Source organism: Microtus oregoni, unplaced genomic scaffold (assembly GCF_018167655.1).
Source record: "Microtus oregoni isolate MIOR12 unplaced genomic scaffold, Mior012 000001F_ref0000356, whole genome shotgun sequence".
Taxonomy (NCBI): Eukaryota; Metazoa; Chordata; class Mammalia; order Rodentia; family Cricetidae; genus Microtus; species Microtus oregoni.
The window spans coordinates 976940-995965 of record NW_024543060.1 but is presented as its reverse complement, the minus strand read 5'-3'; the positions used below and the strand labels follow the sequence as shown (position 1 = coordinate 995965).

Below are 19026 nucleotides of genomic sequence, written 5' to 3'. Positions count from 1 at the left end.
GTATGGATTCAGGATTTAATCAGAGATACATTTTTTGCTTTGTTTTGTTTTTGTTTTTGCTTTTAAGGCTCAATAAGAGAATCCCATTGAGCATGTATACATAGTGAGAGAAAATCAGGGTCTACCTACCTCTTCTAAGATACTGAAGCCTTCCAGAGACAGAGCTTTGGTGTTTCTGTAGGAGGACTGTGGGATGTGACAGGTCTAAGTGAAGCTTGGAAAACCATGAACATGGCAGTCAGTGATGTGACAAACCAGAATATCTCTCTCTCTCTCTCTCTCTCTCTCTCTCTCTTTGTCTCTCTCTCTCTCTCTCTCTCTCACACACACACACACACACACACACAGAACTAATTTTAGTATTTCCAGGAAAATGGATGGAGACCATCATAGTAAACAAAATAAACCAGACTCATACAGACAAAGACTGAATTTTTATTATGCAAATGTAGTTTTTAAAAATGGCATAAAGGTAGAGGCAGTAGGACTCTAAGATACCAGGGTTGGAGAAGAGACAAAAGGGGGTGGGAATTATCAAAGACCCTTCACACGAGTATGAAAATGTCACAATAAAGCCAACCCATCATTTTGTACAAACAATCTAGTCTCATTTTGAAAACCTAGTTTTGTCTTGTCTTGTTTCCTCCTGCCTTCATACTCTTCCACCATGGAATCACATAGGGCAAGCATCCTCGCCAGAACTGGCATAGTGTTCTTAGGTCTTCCCAAACTCCAAAACTTGAACAAAATACATTTTTTCTCTATAAACTACTCACTCAGTGGTATTCTGTTACAGCAACATAAAACTGATACCAGGTGAAAGAGGAATGGATGTGGGGCTACAATCCAGCTCTCATTCTGCCCTTGTGTTCTTCCTAGTTCATAATGTGGTCTCATTAGTACAACCATGCTGCCCAGCCCCATATTCACTGCAAGCCAGCAGGCAAGAGGGCTGCAGAATCACCCCTCCCCCTTTTATTGAGACAAGATCTTACCACATAGCCCTGTTTGGCCTTGAGCTCACTGTCCTCCTAATTCTAAGTACTGAAGTTACAGGTAATCAACCTTGTTCACTCATCTTCTTGGACTGTTTCTAACATTATTATTTGTTTTATTGTCTGTTTCAAACAAAGCAAACATAGATTTATTAAGGAAGGGCAAGAAAAGAATTTCCCAAAGTGGGAGGGTTCAGGCATGATTGTTGTCAGAGGTTGCTTGTTCACTTCCTGGCCACCCAGACCTGAAAGAACCACACTGAAACTATATTAATTGCAACACTGTTTGGCCTATTAGCTTATGCATATTTCTAGCTAGTTCTTATACCTTAAATTAACCCATTTCTATGAATTTGTGTATCACCATGTGGTTGTGGCCTAGGGGTAAGATTCCATCTGGTATCTGGCATCTATTTCCTGTGGCAGCTACATGGTTTCTCCCTGATTCTACCATCTTTTTTCTCTATCTGCTTGGAATTCCTGCCTTGCCCTATTCTGTGCTCCAATAGGCCCAAAGCAGCTTCTTTATTAACCAATGACATTCTAGCATATAGAGGGAAATTTCACATCACCTCCCCTTTTTTGTCTAAATAAAAAGGAAGAATTTAACTTTAATACATCAAGATGATATACAACAAAACAGTTATCAAACAAGAATTATAGTTACAATATTTACTCCATTTACATTTGGCAAATTAAGAAAAATACTCTATCATTTATCCTATCTTTGTTAGTCTAAAGTTTTATATCTAATCTATCTTATACCATAACTAAGGAAAACTGTGTAACAATTCTTCTATTCCATCAAAGACTCCAGAAGGATATAATATTACCTAAGCTAACAGGAAATACATTGTAAACAAATTCCAAAACTCTAGAATTAACAGAGACATCTCACTGCCTGGAAAGTCACCCAAAGTTCTTCTGTAACATTCTCCTAGGCATCCACCTTCAGTCTACAGGCCAATAGTATCTGGCAGACTTTTCCATGAAGCAGGAAATTTCAAAGATAGTTCTCCCTATATTGGCAGTTTGTCAGTCACTTTCTTCTGTACCCTGCAGAATGTCTGGCAGACTCTTTCATGAAGCAAAAACCTTCTTTAGGCAATGTTAGCAGTCATTTCTCTGTGGGTCCTGAATGTCCAGTTCATATGTCATAACATCAATCTGTCCAGGCAAAAGCGTTTTTTTTTTTTTGTCCAAATGTCTAACACGCGGAATAAGGAGTCTCTGATGCCCATCATCCTCTTGAAGTAGATTGGTGCTGCCAGGAGCAGGTATGTCTTATTGTCATGAAAAGTCCTAAGTTCTTAAAACATTTTAAATGTCATATTCTGTTAGTCTTTGAAAGGTTTGAAGAATACCTTTCTGAAATATGTCTCTGTACATCTAGAAAATCTAACTAGCATGACCACAAGCTTGACTGTTATAGATAATTATCTATTAACCTGTATTTCTTAATTATACATTACATTTTTAAATGAGCTGCACAAATGCAATACCTTAATCAAGAGCAGAAGTATACATATAACAAAATTGATGTTAAATTTGTATCAATAGATCAAGATTCATGCCAATGCAAAGTATTCATCTCTATATCATTTCCCCCTTTAAATGTAAACAAACATTTATAAACAATCATTTAGGAAATTTGGGCATAGTTCTCTCCAAACTGCTTCTTGCTTTTTGTTGGGTGAAATAATTTTAGGAATTCAGAGACCTTTCAGGGGGTCTTGTTCCATCAAACCACATTAGTCTGGAAGCAATCCACAGGTTCTCATCCTCTGTGGAAACAAAAGCAGAACCTCTTTTCCAAACAACATATCCTTAGACCCAAATTTTGAAGTCAAGATACGTTTAAAGTATATATGTTGGTTTAGCTTAGCAACCTGTTCAATTAAATGTCTCTATGTACTTAGCTCATTCACAGCTGAAAAATTCAAAGAAAACACAATATACATAATTCAGACTCTCTGTGTATTTTCCATCTTTAAGTGGCTTTTTTTTACTTTATTACTTTTTTACAAGTTTAATATTCATTTTATTATCTTTACTTCTTTAATCTTTGACTGTACTCTGTCTCTTTAAAGACTATACTTTTTTTAAACCATTTACTTCTTTTTATAACTATTTCTTCTCTTTCCCAAGCCTACATGCATTTATCCAACACCATGATCCATTTAGAGGTCTTTTTCACCTGGATTTGTCTTTATTCCATGTGTATCTATAATTATTTTTTGACCAGGAATGTTTTTCTTTTAATGCTAAGTGGGCATGGCTAGAACTAACTTCAGGGTCCTGCCTGTTGACCTCACTCAGCCCAACATGGCAGAGGCATGTTTGCTGCCTCTGAGAGTCATGCATGCTTCCCAAGCTCCAGGGTCACAGCAGGTTTATGTCACCATTAAGCAACTAGCAGCACAAACCAGGAAGCTGCCAGGTTTTTTTTTATGCTGAGTCAGTAAGCCTACTCTTAAAGGAGCCATAACACTCCTGCTCACCACCAGCAAACAGAGCCTATCTGGAAAAAAAATGCAGCTGAACTTTTTTTTTTTTTTTTTTTGCATTAAGAATTCCTTTCCAAGCTCTCTCGGCTTGTATGTGGATTTAGCTGGCACGTTGGTTTACCAATCTGTTGTCAGAGGCTTCTTGTTCATTTCCTGGCTTCCAGACCTGAAATAACCACACTGAAACTATATTAATTGCAACATTGTTTGGCCTATTAGCTTATGCATATTTCTAGCTAGTTTTTATATCTTAATTTAAATGTTTCTATTAATCTGTGTATCACCACGAGGTTGTAGCCTATGGGTAAGGTTCCATCTGGTGTCCAGCATCTGTCTCCTGTGGCAGCTACATGGCTTCTCCCTGACTCTGCCTTCTTTTTTCCTCTATTTGGAATTCCCACCTTACCATATTCTGTGCTGCAGTAGGCCCAAAGCAAATTCTTTAGTAACAAATGTCATTCACAGCATACAGAGGGGAATCCCACATCACATGATCATGATGCGATACCAGGAACATCCCTCTAAGACACAGCTTCATGTACACATGTGCACATACATATGCATACACACACACACACACACACACACACACACACACACACACACACATAGCTATACACACTGTTAGCACAGGCCAAAGGCCAAGGCTTTGGAAGACAGCATTGCCTTGTGCAACGAAAAGCTAACATGGAACACGGTGGAGGGTAAATGTAGCAATAGTGTTTTGATCTCACGCCACTCCTGCTTTCTTCTCGCCAAGAGTAGCACTATTTTATTCAGATACTGAGAGACAGGAGCAATGCCCTGGCCAGTGAGATAAACAGGTGACAATGGCTGTAAGACACTGGGGAGGAAATGTGTGAACACAAACACAGATGGGAGAAGACAGCCGTCATTCTTTCTTTGGGCTTTTAGTTCTACTTGGAGGTGGATAATTGTTTTGTGTAAGGACCCACCATCCATATAATCATAAATAGAAATGTGGAAAGATGCATTCCTTTGGGAGCCTGGGCTGAAGGCCAACCTGTAGTGTACCACGACATTGCAATGAGCCCCACACATACCACAAGGTGTGCTGTGACTTCAAGTGTCAGTCCTGAAGGAGAAAGGAGGGAGTGAAACACTTAACTCCGAGGAGTCAAGGAACAGCAGCTGATAGAGGGGTAACCATGACAACCATGATAGACCGCATTCTCCTCTCTCTCTCTCTCTCTCTCTCTCTCTCTCTCTCTGTCTCTCTCTCTCTCTCTTTCTCTCTCTGCCTGCCACCGTCCCACAGTGGTCTGGGACAGTACTTTCAGCCACTGCCTCCTGTCATCGCTAAAGAACTCAGCCATGGGTGTCACTAAGAAGTCTAACCTATAACAAAGAGAGGGAGGAAGAGATAAGCATCCTGTAAATCTAAAGCAGAATTGGTACTTCAGCATCCTATATGTCAAGGCTCTTAGGCAACAGGGAGTGTTCATTTCTTCTGTCCCAGAAGCCACAACCCTGTAATCTATCTGATGAAATAACTTGCTAATTTAACACTTTCCTTTGGAGGGCAGGGGGATATTTTGGGTTGGTTTGGTTTTTGCTCTTTGTAGATTTCAGTAATAAACCACATTGTTGCATGGACTTTTCTTATGGAAATTCACAAATGTCTATCCATCTCAGGGTATCAACAAAGACCAAGTAATAATTCCATCCAAGTATGGGTCAGTGAACCAAGGAGTTTGTGGGTTTTATTTTCTTTCTTACAGTCATATTCATAAGGAATTACCACAGGAGGGTGAGCAACCCCAAAAGAACATCATCACCAAATCTTACCTCAGCTGGTGTGAATACTTCCCCATGGTGGCATTGAGAGAGTGCCCCCTTTAACCAGCCCTCTATACTCAGTATACTCTGTCTTTGCTCCGGTCCCAGAAAGGGGCAGTAGAAATCGGGAGACTCTAGAAACAGTGGCTAGAATCGCATATCAATGTCTAACGGTTCTCCCCACCACCTAGCACCTGTCAACAGATCCCATTTTGAGAAAGGCCTGTAGGTGACCACAACTGTTTGGAATTAGAATGTAACCCCTACTGTGCCCAGAGGACAGTAGCTCATAGTATCCTCGACAGTATAATTATGAAGACATTACACTATTTCTGCTGGAGATTGGAGTAAGATCATGTAATTTTCAATACAATCTTAAATGAAAACAATCAGAACCCACGAGTGTATATACACTCTGATTACATAGCTATAATTAGCCTGGGCTGTCATTGGCAAACATTGTTAATATGCACCCAGCTGAACACAGGGAAGGAAAGTGTTGTGGATTCATGAAGCTGCTTAGACAGGAAGTGAGAGAAATAAAAGACCGTGAAAGCTATAAAGGGCATCACTCCCGTTCACCAAGATCATCAAAATGGCCCAGGCAGCCAAGAGCAGAGCTGAATGTGGCCAGAGCCGCGGAGGTGTAAGCGACCATCCTATCCACGCAGCACCCTGGAGCAGTGGTGTGAGATCCCGTACCAGGACAGGTCCAGCAATTTGAGGAGCACTGGAGAACTGGCCCTGACGGAACGCAGCACAGCGTCCAGGTGCCGCTGCCAGGATAAATATTCCTTCTAGTATGTTCGCTACAGATACGCAGCTTCAGGGAAAGCCGTGCTTGTGGCCAGTACTAGAAAGCAAGGACAGCCAGATCTCTGCCTTCCTAGGGAGAGGGAGGCTGTGGAGAACAATAACGCAGCCACTTCCGGTGAGAACAGCCGGCTAGGAAACCTGCAAGAGGGTGCTCACAAATACACTTACAAGCGTGTGAAGAAGGGGCCTTTGAGAGGGTGCAACAGAACCCGTATGCCCCCTATACATAGATGATTACTTTTTTAAAAAAGCATGTGAAAATAAATACATAGGTATTATTACATTCTCTAAACAGAAGAAAAATTTCTTTCCCTTTTCTGTCTACTGTGCCCTGTGACTGGCATAGACCTTTCTACATTCATACATCAATGTTCTTTACTTTTGAAACAAAGTCTCCAGCTCAGTAACCCAGCACATACTCATTATGGAGCCAAGGAAAACTCTGGACTTTTTTCTAATTTTCCTGCCTCCACCTCCTAAATAGTGAGTAACGATTTGTTACCCATCAGGTTATAAATGACATTTTTTTCATGAAGTTTGCATTATCTGGCTTCTCTGTCACCACACTCACACAGACACCCACGTCCCCTCCTGGCCTACAGGTTATGGGCAGAAATAAGCATGCTCCACACAGGAATAAGCCCACGTTCTGAGCCCACTCGCTCAGTACAGGTCATCTCAGAGGACTTCTGGTTCAGGGCCTCCTCTTGCCCCCCACCTCTTCAGACCACTTACTCATGGGTGTCTTCCTCCAGCTGTGTTCCTCGCTACAGCTGAACCCCAAAACATAGGAAGGCCCCTCATTTTTCTGTAGCATTGTAGCGGCATAAATGAACGGCAGACAGAAATTATAATAAAATATTCAGCTTTAATTAGGAAAAGACTTACAGAACCGAAGTTCCCGAGGAGAACAGGAAAGCAGAAGGGAAGTGGGGGGGAGCACACCAGCAATATTTATTAGTAAAAAATATCCTCAGGGGACGCGGCCTTACAAGCAAGATGATTGGCTGGGGCTTCCCCTACAGAGCACATTTCCAATGGCCATTTTGAAGATGTAGGAATGAAACTGTAAATAGCAGTGTGTTGCCCAAACCCCTTCCTTGGGAGAGACAAAAATTGTCCCCTCCCCCTCAGGTCCCAGGGATAAACCACAGAGCCATTCCTGCAGAGATCACTGGGAACCAGTTGGTGTATCAGGCCAATGGGGGTGGCTTACAGGCAGGATCATAGGTAACCTTAACCAGACACTTTAGAAGGTCTGCACCCAAGAGGGATGGCAGCTTCTGCATGGCTGTGTAGTTGGAGTCTCCTTCCTTTATCCCCACCTACCTCCTCTAGTCCCTCCCCCAAGACCCCAAGACAACATGCAATTAGGGAAGAATTGCACAGCCTTAGCTAGGGTAGCTTTACCCTCTCTGCCCCCTCCTCCCACGAGGAAAGATATACAGCCAACAGGCCCAATTGCAAAGAGCTTTTGAGTCAGGCTCCGCCCAACTCCTGTTCTACACAGGACTACTCACCCATAGGATCTTGAGATAAAGTCAACATAAGGACTAAATAAAAGGAAGGTAGCATGACAAAATGGAAGAGAAGTCCACATATAAAGTGCTCAGGCACATAGGCAATGGCACCTGACAATGACCACAGAGAGGTGGAGCCCAGGGAGAGGCAAAGCATCCTCCGCAGCATCACCCTCACCAATGGCTAACGTTGCTTTTCTGTAGGTCTGGTCCTCGGGACACTAGATCAAGAGCAGCTAGCTATAAAGTGAGACCACCACAGTCCTTCCTCCCATAGTGTCACTGCATAAACAGTTATTTAGATTTTCCTTGACATATGTGTGTGTGTGTGTGTGTGTGTGTATGTGTGTGAGTATACACCACACACATACACACACACACTTTTGGAGAGTTTTTTGTTTAGAATCACACTGCACATTTTAATACACATATGGTTCTGTCTGACTAAACAGAGGGATTCTCTGACATCTAATGTTCTTTATTTGGTACTAACAAAGCACTGCAATGTGGGTTCATGCACCCAAGTCAGTGAGCTCCTAAGGAAAGGCTGAGATTCAAGTATACAGAAATACAAGGACCTTGGGGGTTCAGTGAGAGACCTTGTCTTAGGAAATAAGGCAGTGAGTAACTGAAGAGGATGCCTGACATTGACCTATGACCTCCACATGCCTGCACATGTTTGTGCGTGTGGATATACCCACACATACATACTTGTATTCCACACACACACATGCACACATGCACACACCCAATATAAGAGGACTACAAAACTATTTTGAAACCACTTAGGCTACAAAGAAAAATCAAAAGAGTTGTACTATTCCAAGATAAAACAGTTGCTGGGCAGACATCTTTGTATAACCATTGTGTGCATGTGAGTGTGCGTGTATGTGTGTGTGCACATGTGTGTGTGTGTGCGTGCGCGTGTTTGTGTGTGTAAGGTTGTGGTTCTAATCTTTTATGAATATTCTTATCAGTTATGTATGCATGAGATCCCCTTCTTTATTTACTTATTTATTATTCATTAATTCATTTTTCCTCCTTTTTTTGTTAGGGCTTGACAAGTGACTCCATTTTGATTGCTACAAGCTTCACCGTTTTGCAAATCTAAGACTCTCCAGTCACCAGAAAAGTACCGATGCACGTGCCCCTGTGTTCAGAATTCCCACGGAGGTCCGTCACAGGAGTCAAGGCAAAGAGCCACAGAAAGCAGCAACGCTTGCGCTTGCGCAATCCCCCACAGACCTTGGGACTCAGCTGCCAAAAATGAGAACTGGTGCTGGTCTGGGCTCCACCAACCACTGGAGAACTACCATGTCTCTGAGGCACATCCCCACTATGGGAGGATGTCCGCCCTAACCACTTGAGAGAGGAAGCAGAAGAGGGACAAATTGCAACAGTTACCACACTTCCTTCAGGCCTCACTCTTGGGACTGGCGACCAGCAGAGAGCAGCTTGATGGCGGAGGAGTGCCTTGGCGGAGGGACACCTGCCACAGACCAGGCTCACCACAGAGGTAACTCCGGTGCCTGCTCTCCTGCCCGTGGCAGGAGTGAAAAAGGGCCCTTGATGCAGACTCCTAGGAGTGCTGTCTTCTCCCTCTTCCCTCCCCCAAGTTCTTCCTAAACTGTAGACAGTCCGTAGGCTTTAAAGACTAGGGTTTCTAGAGACCTTCTAGATGGTGTAGAAAACGTCCTGGCTCAGACTCAAATCCGCCTGCATCAGCAGAGGTTGTCAATAGAAATTAGAGAGGCCAGTGTGCTGGGCCTGGGAGGAGTTCCAAAAAGTCAGCACTCGGTGACCCGGCTTCTCTACTCTGTCTGGAATGCAGTGTGCTGCCTCTTCTGGGTCTAGGGAGGAACCCAGAAGGGCCAGAGGCCTCAGACGGTGCAAACTGAAAACAGTTTCTGCCTCCTCCACTGACCAGGGTCTGGCGGCAGCTTCCTCTCTAACTACCTAGGAAGGACACCTGATTTCTGTATCTTCAGACAGTCCTTCACCCGCGCCAGAGATCAGAGACTCATACTTCCTCACTTCCTGGACCTTTCAAAGGCCCGGCCTGGGTCTGAACGCCTTCCCTGAAACGACTTCTTTCGTTCTAGGGTAGACGCTCAGCGTGTCTGCATGGGTTCGCCTTTCTTCAGGAAGACAGAATAGCCTATGCGCGCCCCAGGCTTTCTGCAGTTGGATTTATTAGAGGCCACCATGGGCTCTGTGAATTCCAGAGGTCACAAGGCAGAAGCCCAGGTGGTAATGATGGGCCTCGACTCTGCTGGCAAGACCATGATCCTGTACAAACTGAAAGGCAATCCTCTGGTGGAGACCTCACCCACTGTGGGCTTCAATGTGGAGCCCCTTGAATCTCCTGGACGTGTGTCACTGATTCTCTGGGACATCGGGGGACAGCCGCAGCTCAAGGCTACCTGGAAGGACTACCTGGAAGGCATTGACATCCTTGTGTATGTGCTAGACAGCACCAATGAAGCCCGCTTGCCTGAGGCAGTGGCTGAGCTCCAGGAAGTCCTGGAAGACCCCAACATGGCCGGCGTCCCTTTCTTGGTACTGGCCAACAAGCAGGAGGCGCCTGATGCTCTTCCATTGCTTGAAATCAGAAACAGGCTAGGCCTGGAAAGGTTTCAAGACCATTGCTGGGAGCTCCGGGCCTGCAGTGCTCTCACGGGCCAGGGGCTACAGGAAGCCCTGCAGAGCCTGCGGCACTTGCTGAGATCCTGCTGAAATGCCTTAGCCTGGGACTGCTGGAGCAGGACAGGGGTCAGGGCCAGCCAGACCCCCTGAGCAGGGGGAACAGTTTATCCTTGCTTCTATGAGCAGGAAAGGCCAAGTGATCCTTGAGAAACTACAGCTCAGTTTACTACACGCGAAATCCTTCTACTCCTGGGCGGGATGTTTTCTTCTCAGGACTTACTCCTATCAGCACTATACTGAAAATCAACCGGTGCTTTTTTTTGAATAATCATAGCCAGTGGGAACATAAAAAACCTCAAAATGCCTCAGGTAACAGCTCAGTACCAAGTGCGAAGGTGACAGTTGGTGACAATACCTGAGAACCAAGCTCACAAATGAAAAGAGGTTTCAAAAGTGCATCTGAGTGTCACCTGGACCTAGGTGTCACTGTCACCAGGAGGGGCTTCAGCTCCCACAGTGCTGCAGGTGTCCCCAGGGCCCTGGGGCCTTCCAGGATTCACCCTTCTCTCCAACTCTGATGAGCCCTTCTCTGCCCTACATCCTATGTTGTGAAAAAATAAAATGACCCCACTTGTACTCCCTTTTTCTTCTCTGTAGCGTATGTCTTTCCTTAAAGCTGAGACGATGGGGGCTGGAAGATGGCTTAGCAGGTAATGGCGCCTGCTGCTGAGCCCAATGGCCTGGGTTTGGTCACCAAAATCCACAGGGTGGAAAGAGAAAACTGATTCCTACACATTGTCCTTTGTCCTCCACACATGTGCTGTGGCATGTAGCTATATATAGATATACACATATGTGTGTATGTATGTATATATACACACATGTGTATATGTATGTATTTATATATGTTATATATAGGCAAGCATGTGTCTCCCACCCTCCAAATAAGTGAATATTTTTTTAAAGATTTATTTATTTGCTATGTATTCAGTGTTCATGTATCCCTGCAGGCCAGAAGGGGGCACCAAATCTCATTACAGATGGTTGTGAGCACATGTGGTTGCTGGGAATTGAACTCAGGACCTTTAGAAGAGCAGGCAAAGCTCTTAACCACTGAGCCATCTCTCCAGCCCAAGCAAATATTTTTTAATTATTTTTTTAACTATCTTTTCTCATTTTACATACCAATCCCAATTCCCACTCCCTCCCCTCATCCTCCTCCCTCCACCTTGCCCCCCACCCCACCCCCATCCACCCAGAGAAGATAAGGTTTTCCATGAGAAGCCACCAAAGTCTAGCACATTGATGAGCAAATATTCCTAACAATGTTTTCAATCATATCAAGCTTGGGATGCAGCTCAGTGCCTCGAATGCATGTACAGGGTTTCAGACTCAATCTGTAGCACTGGATGGGGGTGCAGCAGGTGTAGAGATCAGGGGTGGATCAGGGGTGCAGGAAGACTGTGGGGTCTCTCTGTAACCCCAGTGTTTGGGAGTCAGGCATATGAGGAGAACTGTGAGCTGCAGGGCAGCAGGGCTGCCATGTGAATCAAGAATAACAACAGAAAAGATCAGATCTCAGTTCTCATGAAAGGCACATAGCAAGAGTGCTTTGTTTGTGGCAAAAACAAAAACAAATACTCCCCTTGCCTGGTGGCCACACAACACTGGGAAGAGGGGCAGTCTACAGAGAAAGACCCTGAGAAAAGAGGGTCAGGGTACATAAATCAAGAAAGAGAGAAGGAAGGATCAAAGGAATGTAGGAAGGAAGGGAAAGAGAGAAAGTGGGGGAAGAAGGCAGAGGAAGGAGGGAAAGGAGCCAAGAAACAAAACTCAGCCAGGGAACCACTGCTACCTGTGGACCAGGAGTTCTGGGTGATCAATCTGAAGATCCTGGCAACAGCAGCCATTCTCTCCAACTCTCTCTCTACAGCCCAGGGATGGGGGGGACAGATGTGCTGTGGTATGTATTACAGACACGTTTGTAGTCCACGTTGTGAGACGGAACCTTTGTGTGTGTGTTATTAACAGCTAAGCATCCACACATTAGAAATGGGTTTCTTGTTCTGAGTTAACCCCTCCCTGCGCTGGAGGAGTATGAGCTATAAACAAGCAAAAAACAACAAGACTCAGCATCCTGGGAGTGCCTGGGTCAAGGCATCTACAGAATGAGGGGTGAGCACAAGGGATGGTGAGGGATATGGAAAGTCTCAGGCTGTCCTCCAGATCATGTTCCTTGAGTCCCAGTCTCCTGATTTCTGGGATTACAGACCTGGGACCCCATGTTTGGAAAGACATTTCTATTTTAATGTCTATGACTTCTTGAGATTTGTGGGGAGGGACCGCTGATAGGCCAAGCTGGAAGTTGACAAAAGACCGAGGAAGTGTGGATGCAAGGTACCAGGGGGAGGAAGGGAACTGCACCAAGTGATAATGAATCTGGGTTATCTTGCCTCTAACAAGCACCCGTGGAGCATGGAGCTGCCACTTCCCTGGGTGTGTAGACAGCAAAGACCCAACCGATGGAGACACACATAACTGACAGGCTGGCCCTGAGCATCCCTTCAGCCTGGCCCCTCTCCAGCTCACAGTTTTGATGAGTCTCTCCACTGGTCACTGGCCTCCTGGGATACAAAGCAGGAAAAATAAAGCTTTAGAGAAAAATCAGGCTGGGGTGGGATAAGTCAGTACAACTGTAAAGTTAATCGGGGCGTGCTGGTGCGTGCCCGAGCAGCCAGAGGAGCAGCTGTGATCTTCAAGGGGGAAGCCTTGTGTCCCTGACTGTGTCCTACATTCCAGAGTAGCTCCTCTCAGGGACAACAGAGACAGCTCAACACTGCCACCCCCAGCCCAAGGTCTTCTCCCCCCCCCACTTGGACCCACCACACAGTAAAGCTGGACTATACCACAGACAAGAATTTTAGGATGAGGCAAGGAAAGCTTTTAAGATTGAAGAGAGATTTCAGTATGTAGAAGGAATGGGAGGGGTGGGGAAGGGAGGAAGGAAGGGAGAGGGAAGGTAGAGAGATTATAGTACCCATCAAAGCTATAGGTGTGGGTTTCTTGAGAAAGATACTCACACGTTACAATAACTGTATATGTGACCCTCTGGCTAAGTTATGTTCTTCAAATGATATAATGCACATGTTTTAAAAATTAAGCAAGCCTTAGGATGTAAACAGGCATGAGCACACTATGCCAGCAACATAGAGATGTTTAGGTCTTTCTTCAGGGTCAGACTTTGAATGAAAATGAGGACATGGCCAAGGCCAGGTATGGTTGAAGGGAAGGTTTTATTGTGGACACGAGGGAGAGAACAGCTGATGGAATCTGGAAGAGTCCAGACTGAACAGGGCCAGCAGAATATACCAAGTCATGGGGGAGGGAGGAGTGGGAGAGAAGAGAGAGAGAAGAGTAGAGATAGCAAGCAGGCCCTGAGGATCAAGGAGTGGAGCCAAGACAGCCTGGGGCCAAAATGGCTGTTAGGTTGGAAAGAGAAGCTGGGGAAAGGAAACAAAGTTTGCTCAAGTGCTGGAGAAGTTTAGGGTAGGGCACCAGGTGGTGGTGGTGATGGGGGTGGAGTTGAGGAGTGCTGAGAGCAGCCAGGACTCTGTAAGGGGTACTTGAGATGCTGAGAGCACCTGGGGCCAGAGACTGCTTTGATATGTTAAATGGGCATCTCAGTCTTTCTTCCTGAGTTTCTTTGAGACCTAACTGGGTTCACAAACTGCATTGATTTCCTTGGTTACAATCTACCCCTTCCTTACTCCAGACTTCACAACCTACCCCTTCCTTACTCCAGGCTTCCCTTCTGAGCTATTAGAAAACACAGATTTTTCTTTTCCAATTTTATGGTGTTTGTTTGGTTGGTTTCTGTTTGTTTGGAATTGAGGAGGGTGCTCAGGGCCTTGTACTTGCTAAACTCTACCCTTGAGCTGAACCTCAACTCACACACCACATGTGAATTATGCTCTGTATGTTTATAGGTTTCAGAGTGATTGCAGAGGGAGTGAGGGTTTCAAGGATGCCTAACTGGAGACAGAGGCAGCTACAGCCACCCAGCTGGAGAGTTCCTGAAAGGGCAGAGTGGGGCTGCAGGGTCACAGGGTCACAGGGTCACAGAGTAGAGCTATAGAAGCAGGGGGCAGGACTTCAGCTCTGCAGAGGGAGGTGAGGTCTGGGTGAGTGGGCAGATGGACAGACAATGAGCAGTGGAGACAAGCTGAGCTAGAGCCCCAGAGACAGTGGGGGGGGGGGTTCTCTACCGTTCTGTCCCTTGATGCACACAGCAAGTGGTCATTTGACAGGTTCAAGGGACCATCACCATCAGACCATAGCACACCCTCATGGTGGGATGTGCACCCTTGCTCGGTCAGGTGTGTTCCGGAAATCCTTTGTTCTGGTATTTCTGGTATGCCATATGTGCCTGTGCTCCTAAATGACTTTGGTAAATTTACAGAGATTCTTTTTTAGCTCCTAGACTAAGTTATTTCTCAGCCTGTGCCTCACAAGTGGTACCTATGCGCATGGTACCACACAGAGTCTTCCTTCATCCACATTATCGCTCTACATGGAGCCAGGCACCGTGGCAAAATGGAGTCACTCGGGGCAAAGCTGAACATAAAAATCACGGTTACATGCAATATGCAGTCACTTCGTGTAGGATGCAACCCGGTCTTTCTATAAGGTTTAAACATTCAGGAAAAAGCCACTTTACCCTTTTTTTCTGGTTAATGAATGGCAGTGTGAAAAATACTGATCTCACTCAAAAGGGATACAAGATGATTTTTTCTGAAGCCAAAAATGAGTGACCATGGCCTAGGAACACAGATTGAGGACACCACAAAGTCCATGTTCCAGTGTGGTAGCAGTTTGAAGTTTTTATAAGAACAGTTGCAAGTCAAGGCACTTTTCTTTTTTATTTATTTATTAAAGATTTCTGCCTCCTCCCCGCCACCGCCTCCCATTTCCCTCCCCTTCCCCCAATCAAGTCCCCCTCCCTCATCAGCCCAAAGAGCAATCAGGGTTCCCTGCCCTGTGGGAACTCCAAGGACCACCCACCTCCTTCCAGGTCTAGTAAGGTGAGCATCCAAACTGCCTAGGCTCCCACAAAGCCAGTACGTGCAGCAGGATCAGAAACCCCATTGCCATTGTTCTTGAGTTCTCAGTAGTCCTCATTGTCCTTTCAAATATATTGGTGGACCCATCAGGAAGTTGGGTCAGAGCACAGCCATGGGCTTTAGGTGTTGACAGTATTTCTATCCTTTTGACTTGTGGAAAGAAGCAGTCTCTCCCGGTTAGTTTTCTGTTCAACTTGACACAAGCTAGAGTCAACTGGGAAGAGGAACCTCAAGTGAGAAGATGTCTCCACCAGATTGTCTGTGGGCATTTTCTTCATCAGTGACTGGTGTGGGGGGAGCCAGCCCACTGAGGGCAGTTCCACCAGGGCAGGTTAACCTGAGCTGTGTAAGAAAGATGGCTGAGCAAGCTACAGGAAGTGTTGTGAGGAGTGGCAGGCCACTTCCGCCACCCGGCTAGCTTTACCGGAAATAATTACACGGAAACTGTATTCTTTTAAACACTGCCTGGCCCATTAGTTACAGCCTCTTATTGGCTAGCTCTTACATATTGATCTAACCCATTTCTAATAATCTGTGTAACACCACAAGGTGGCTTACAGGAAAGATCTTAACCTGCGTCTGTCTGGAGTGGGAGAATCATGGCGACTGACTGACTAGGCTTCTTTCTCCCAGCATTCTGTTCTGTCTACTCTGCCTACCTAATTTTCTGTCCTATTAAAGGGCCAAGGCAGTTTCTTTATTTAACCAATGAAATTAACACAAAACAAAAGACTCTTCCCCCATCAAGGAAGTGAGGCAGTAAGTGGCCTCCTTCATGGTCTCTGCTTCAGCCCCTACCTCAAATTATTGCCTTGGCTCAACAGACTTGTAACCCATAAACTCTTTCCTCCCGAAGTTGCTTTTGGTCATGGTTTTTATCACAGTAACAGCAAACTGTGATAAAGGCAAGGTTTGCTTGTACATTCTAAAGGATTTATGACAGCAGATATTGGCTCAGATACAGAGGAGGGCAATGAATGTCTCTTTAGGAGGGTAAAATACCCCAAGATCATCAGGCCCTGGAACTGCAACATTCCAAGGTCTCCACATGACAACAGTTCTATTCAGCCAATTAGTCTTTGTAGACACAGCTTCTTTTTGGTTTTTTCAAGACAAGGATTCTCTGTAGCTTTGGAGCCTGTCCTGGAAATAGCTCTTGTAGACCAGGCTGGCCTCGAACTCACAGAGATCGGCCCCCCCACACCTCTCCCCCACCCCCGCCCACCTCCGCCTCTGCTGGGATTAAAGGAATACACCACCACCACCCAGCAACACAGCTTCTTTCAGTGAGTCTTGGTCATAGCGCCCCTGCTGGCTTGGCATTGTGACATTATGAGGCACATCAAAAAATCTGGGGATGAGAGTTGTATGTTAATCGCATAAAACTCGAGGTTACAAACATTTTAGCCCTGTGGAAGCAGAGGGTTTGTTTTGTTTTGTTTTAAACAGAGTCTCATGTAGCATCAAACTTGATGCACAGCCGACATTCGTCATTGTTAGCATCTTTGTCTGGGGTATCGTTAGGGAACGGCACATTGTCTCTGAAGGAAATTTTTGGTTTATCAGTTGAGTCGAAGTTTCTAGACTCTCAGTCAGCCTGAAAGGCAAACCAGATCTTTGCATTCTCAGACCCTCTTAATTCCCTTATTCTTTCTGTCTTCCTTCCATGACCCAGGCACAAGAACGAGCACACCACAACCCCCTCCTGTTAGACAGGGTGGGGTCAAATCCTCCAGAGCAGTCAGATGGTATTTGTTGGAGAGAGTCTGCTGGCTGTTTGCTCAGTCACAGCTGGGTCACAAGGTTCTTACACAAGTGTGTGGCCTCAACCTGGGCCTGGTTTCCTTTGAGGCAGGGATGACTAAACAGCTTTGGGAAGACCTCAGGGTCACTCCCCTGCAGGTCCACCTCTGGCCCTTTGTGATGGACATGTAGATAACCAAATCCAATTCTGAGGCTGCAGGACAAACACACGGTTATTAATGCTAAAACTAATGTGGGGTAGTGTGGGGTGTCTTCAGGGAAGCCAAAGAGAGGAGGCTATTGAGTTATTAGCCTAAGTAGTGACGTGTATACACACATTTGATTGTATGGGCTCCCCAAACCTCAACAGGCAGGCAACAGGGGAATTAAAAGAAGGGAAAGAAAAGAAGAATGGAAGAAAAAAATGAAACAAAATTTCATAAAAGCCAAAAAGCAGAAGAGAGACTCACAGGTTTGAGATGAACATTGAAACCATGGCATGTGGAAACAGTTCACAGGACAGAGTCAACACTGTGTTGGTCTGTGCAGCTTGGCAGGTTTCCTCTCCAGCACTCACCAGTCTGAGGGAGGCAGCATCAACCCCTCTAATGTGCCCAGACTTAAGAAGTTTCTACTCTGGTTTAGAGGCAGGGCACAGGACACAGAGTGGGTCACACACATCATTTGCGCTTCAGAGCATGTCTCCAGAGTCCACACTTTCACGTGACACAGGACTTAGGCTCTAAAATCAGGAGGTCTCAGGACATGCCACAGGAAGGACCAAAGTGCGATCAAAACCAGAGGCAGTGGAGAGTGTAGGGGGAGAATGACCTCAGCCCGACCTCTCACCTCACTCCAGCAGCAGCTGCCCCAGTTCTGAGCAGAATGTTATTATTTCTTCTCTGGTGGCCATGCCCGATGAGCACAGGGGAGACACATAAGAAACTGGAGATTGAGAGGAAGTTCGTGAACTGAGCAGAGGCTGCGGGGACCTCTCTGACTTAGCTCTCATGTGTGACAGAAAGCACATGTGCCCCACACCAGGACTGAGATGCTGACCAGCAGAAGGTCAGCACTGTCCTCAGATGACAAGCCCTGGCCACATCCACAGAGTTCACACCATGCTTTCTTTCCGCTTTTCCACTTTCATTTTTTCATACAGAGAGATATGTAAATATCAAAATGACAGCAAGGTTCTCTATAGCAATGACACTGAGCTCCAGAGGATGGTATAGAAGGCCTGAAAAATTCTAGGGACAGTGTAAGCAGTAAGCCTATATTGTAATCGATTCTGAGTCAACGCTCGTCAATAATTGAGTGACTAAGTCCATAAAGGGAAGGGACAGCTCCACCGTACAAGAGAATTTCAGTTCATAAGTGTAAAAGTACGGAGAGGAACAGAAAAATCACCCTAGAATATTCTAGCAATCACGGCTGCAGGTTAGCTTCATCATTGGATGCTTAAATTATGTGGTGAGAATTTGAGACTAGCCTGGGCTACATTAGGCCTATGTGAAAAATAAACAAACAAGTAAAATCAAATGTTTAAGGGGAGCCCACATGACATGACCACTCAGACACAGTTTATAGCCAGTTGGAAATCTTTATTCCAACTGTCTGGAACTATACCCAGGTATTCAGGACCCAAGTATAATGTCAAGTGTTCAGGGTAAAAGATTTTAAAAGGCAAGACCATACCCTGGTATCTCGCCCTGTAGCTGCAATAGTTTAACAGATACTAAGATAAACAGTTACTTGAAGGGGCAGTCTGGACAAGCAAGCAGGTTAACAGAAGCTAAGTTAGCTGGGCCATCTTGACCTCAGGTTCCTAGAATAGAGGTGGGTAGTTTTCCATGGGTTTCTCCATCAAGGAGATAAA

The 19026-nt window shown here is 45.4% G+C and overlaps 1 protein-coding gene across 1 annotated transcript; it reads left to right on the top strand.

Moving 5' to 3' along the window:
• Positions 1-9088: 9088 nt before the first annotated feature.
• Positions 9089-10883, top strand: LOC121464262 (ADP-ribosylation factor-like protein 11). Its single transcript, XM_041677094.1, has 2 exons — positions 9089-9154; positions 9741-10883. Exon 2 carries the CDS (start codon positions 9799-9801, stop codon positions 10372-10374), a length of 576 nt encoding a protein of 191 aa, XP_041533028.1. The 5' UTR covers positions 9089-9154; positions 9741-9798; the 3' UTR covers positions 10375-10883.
• Positions 10884-19026: the final 8143 nt, after the last annotated feature.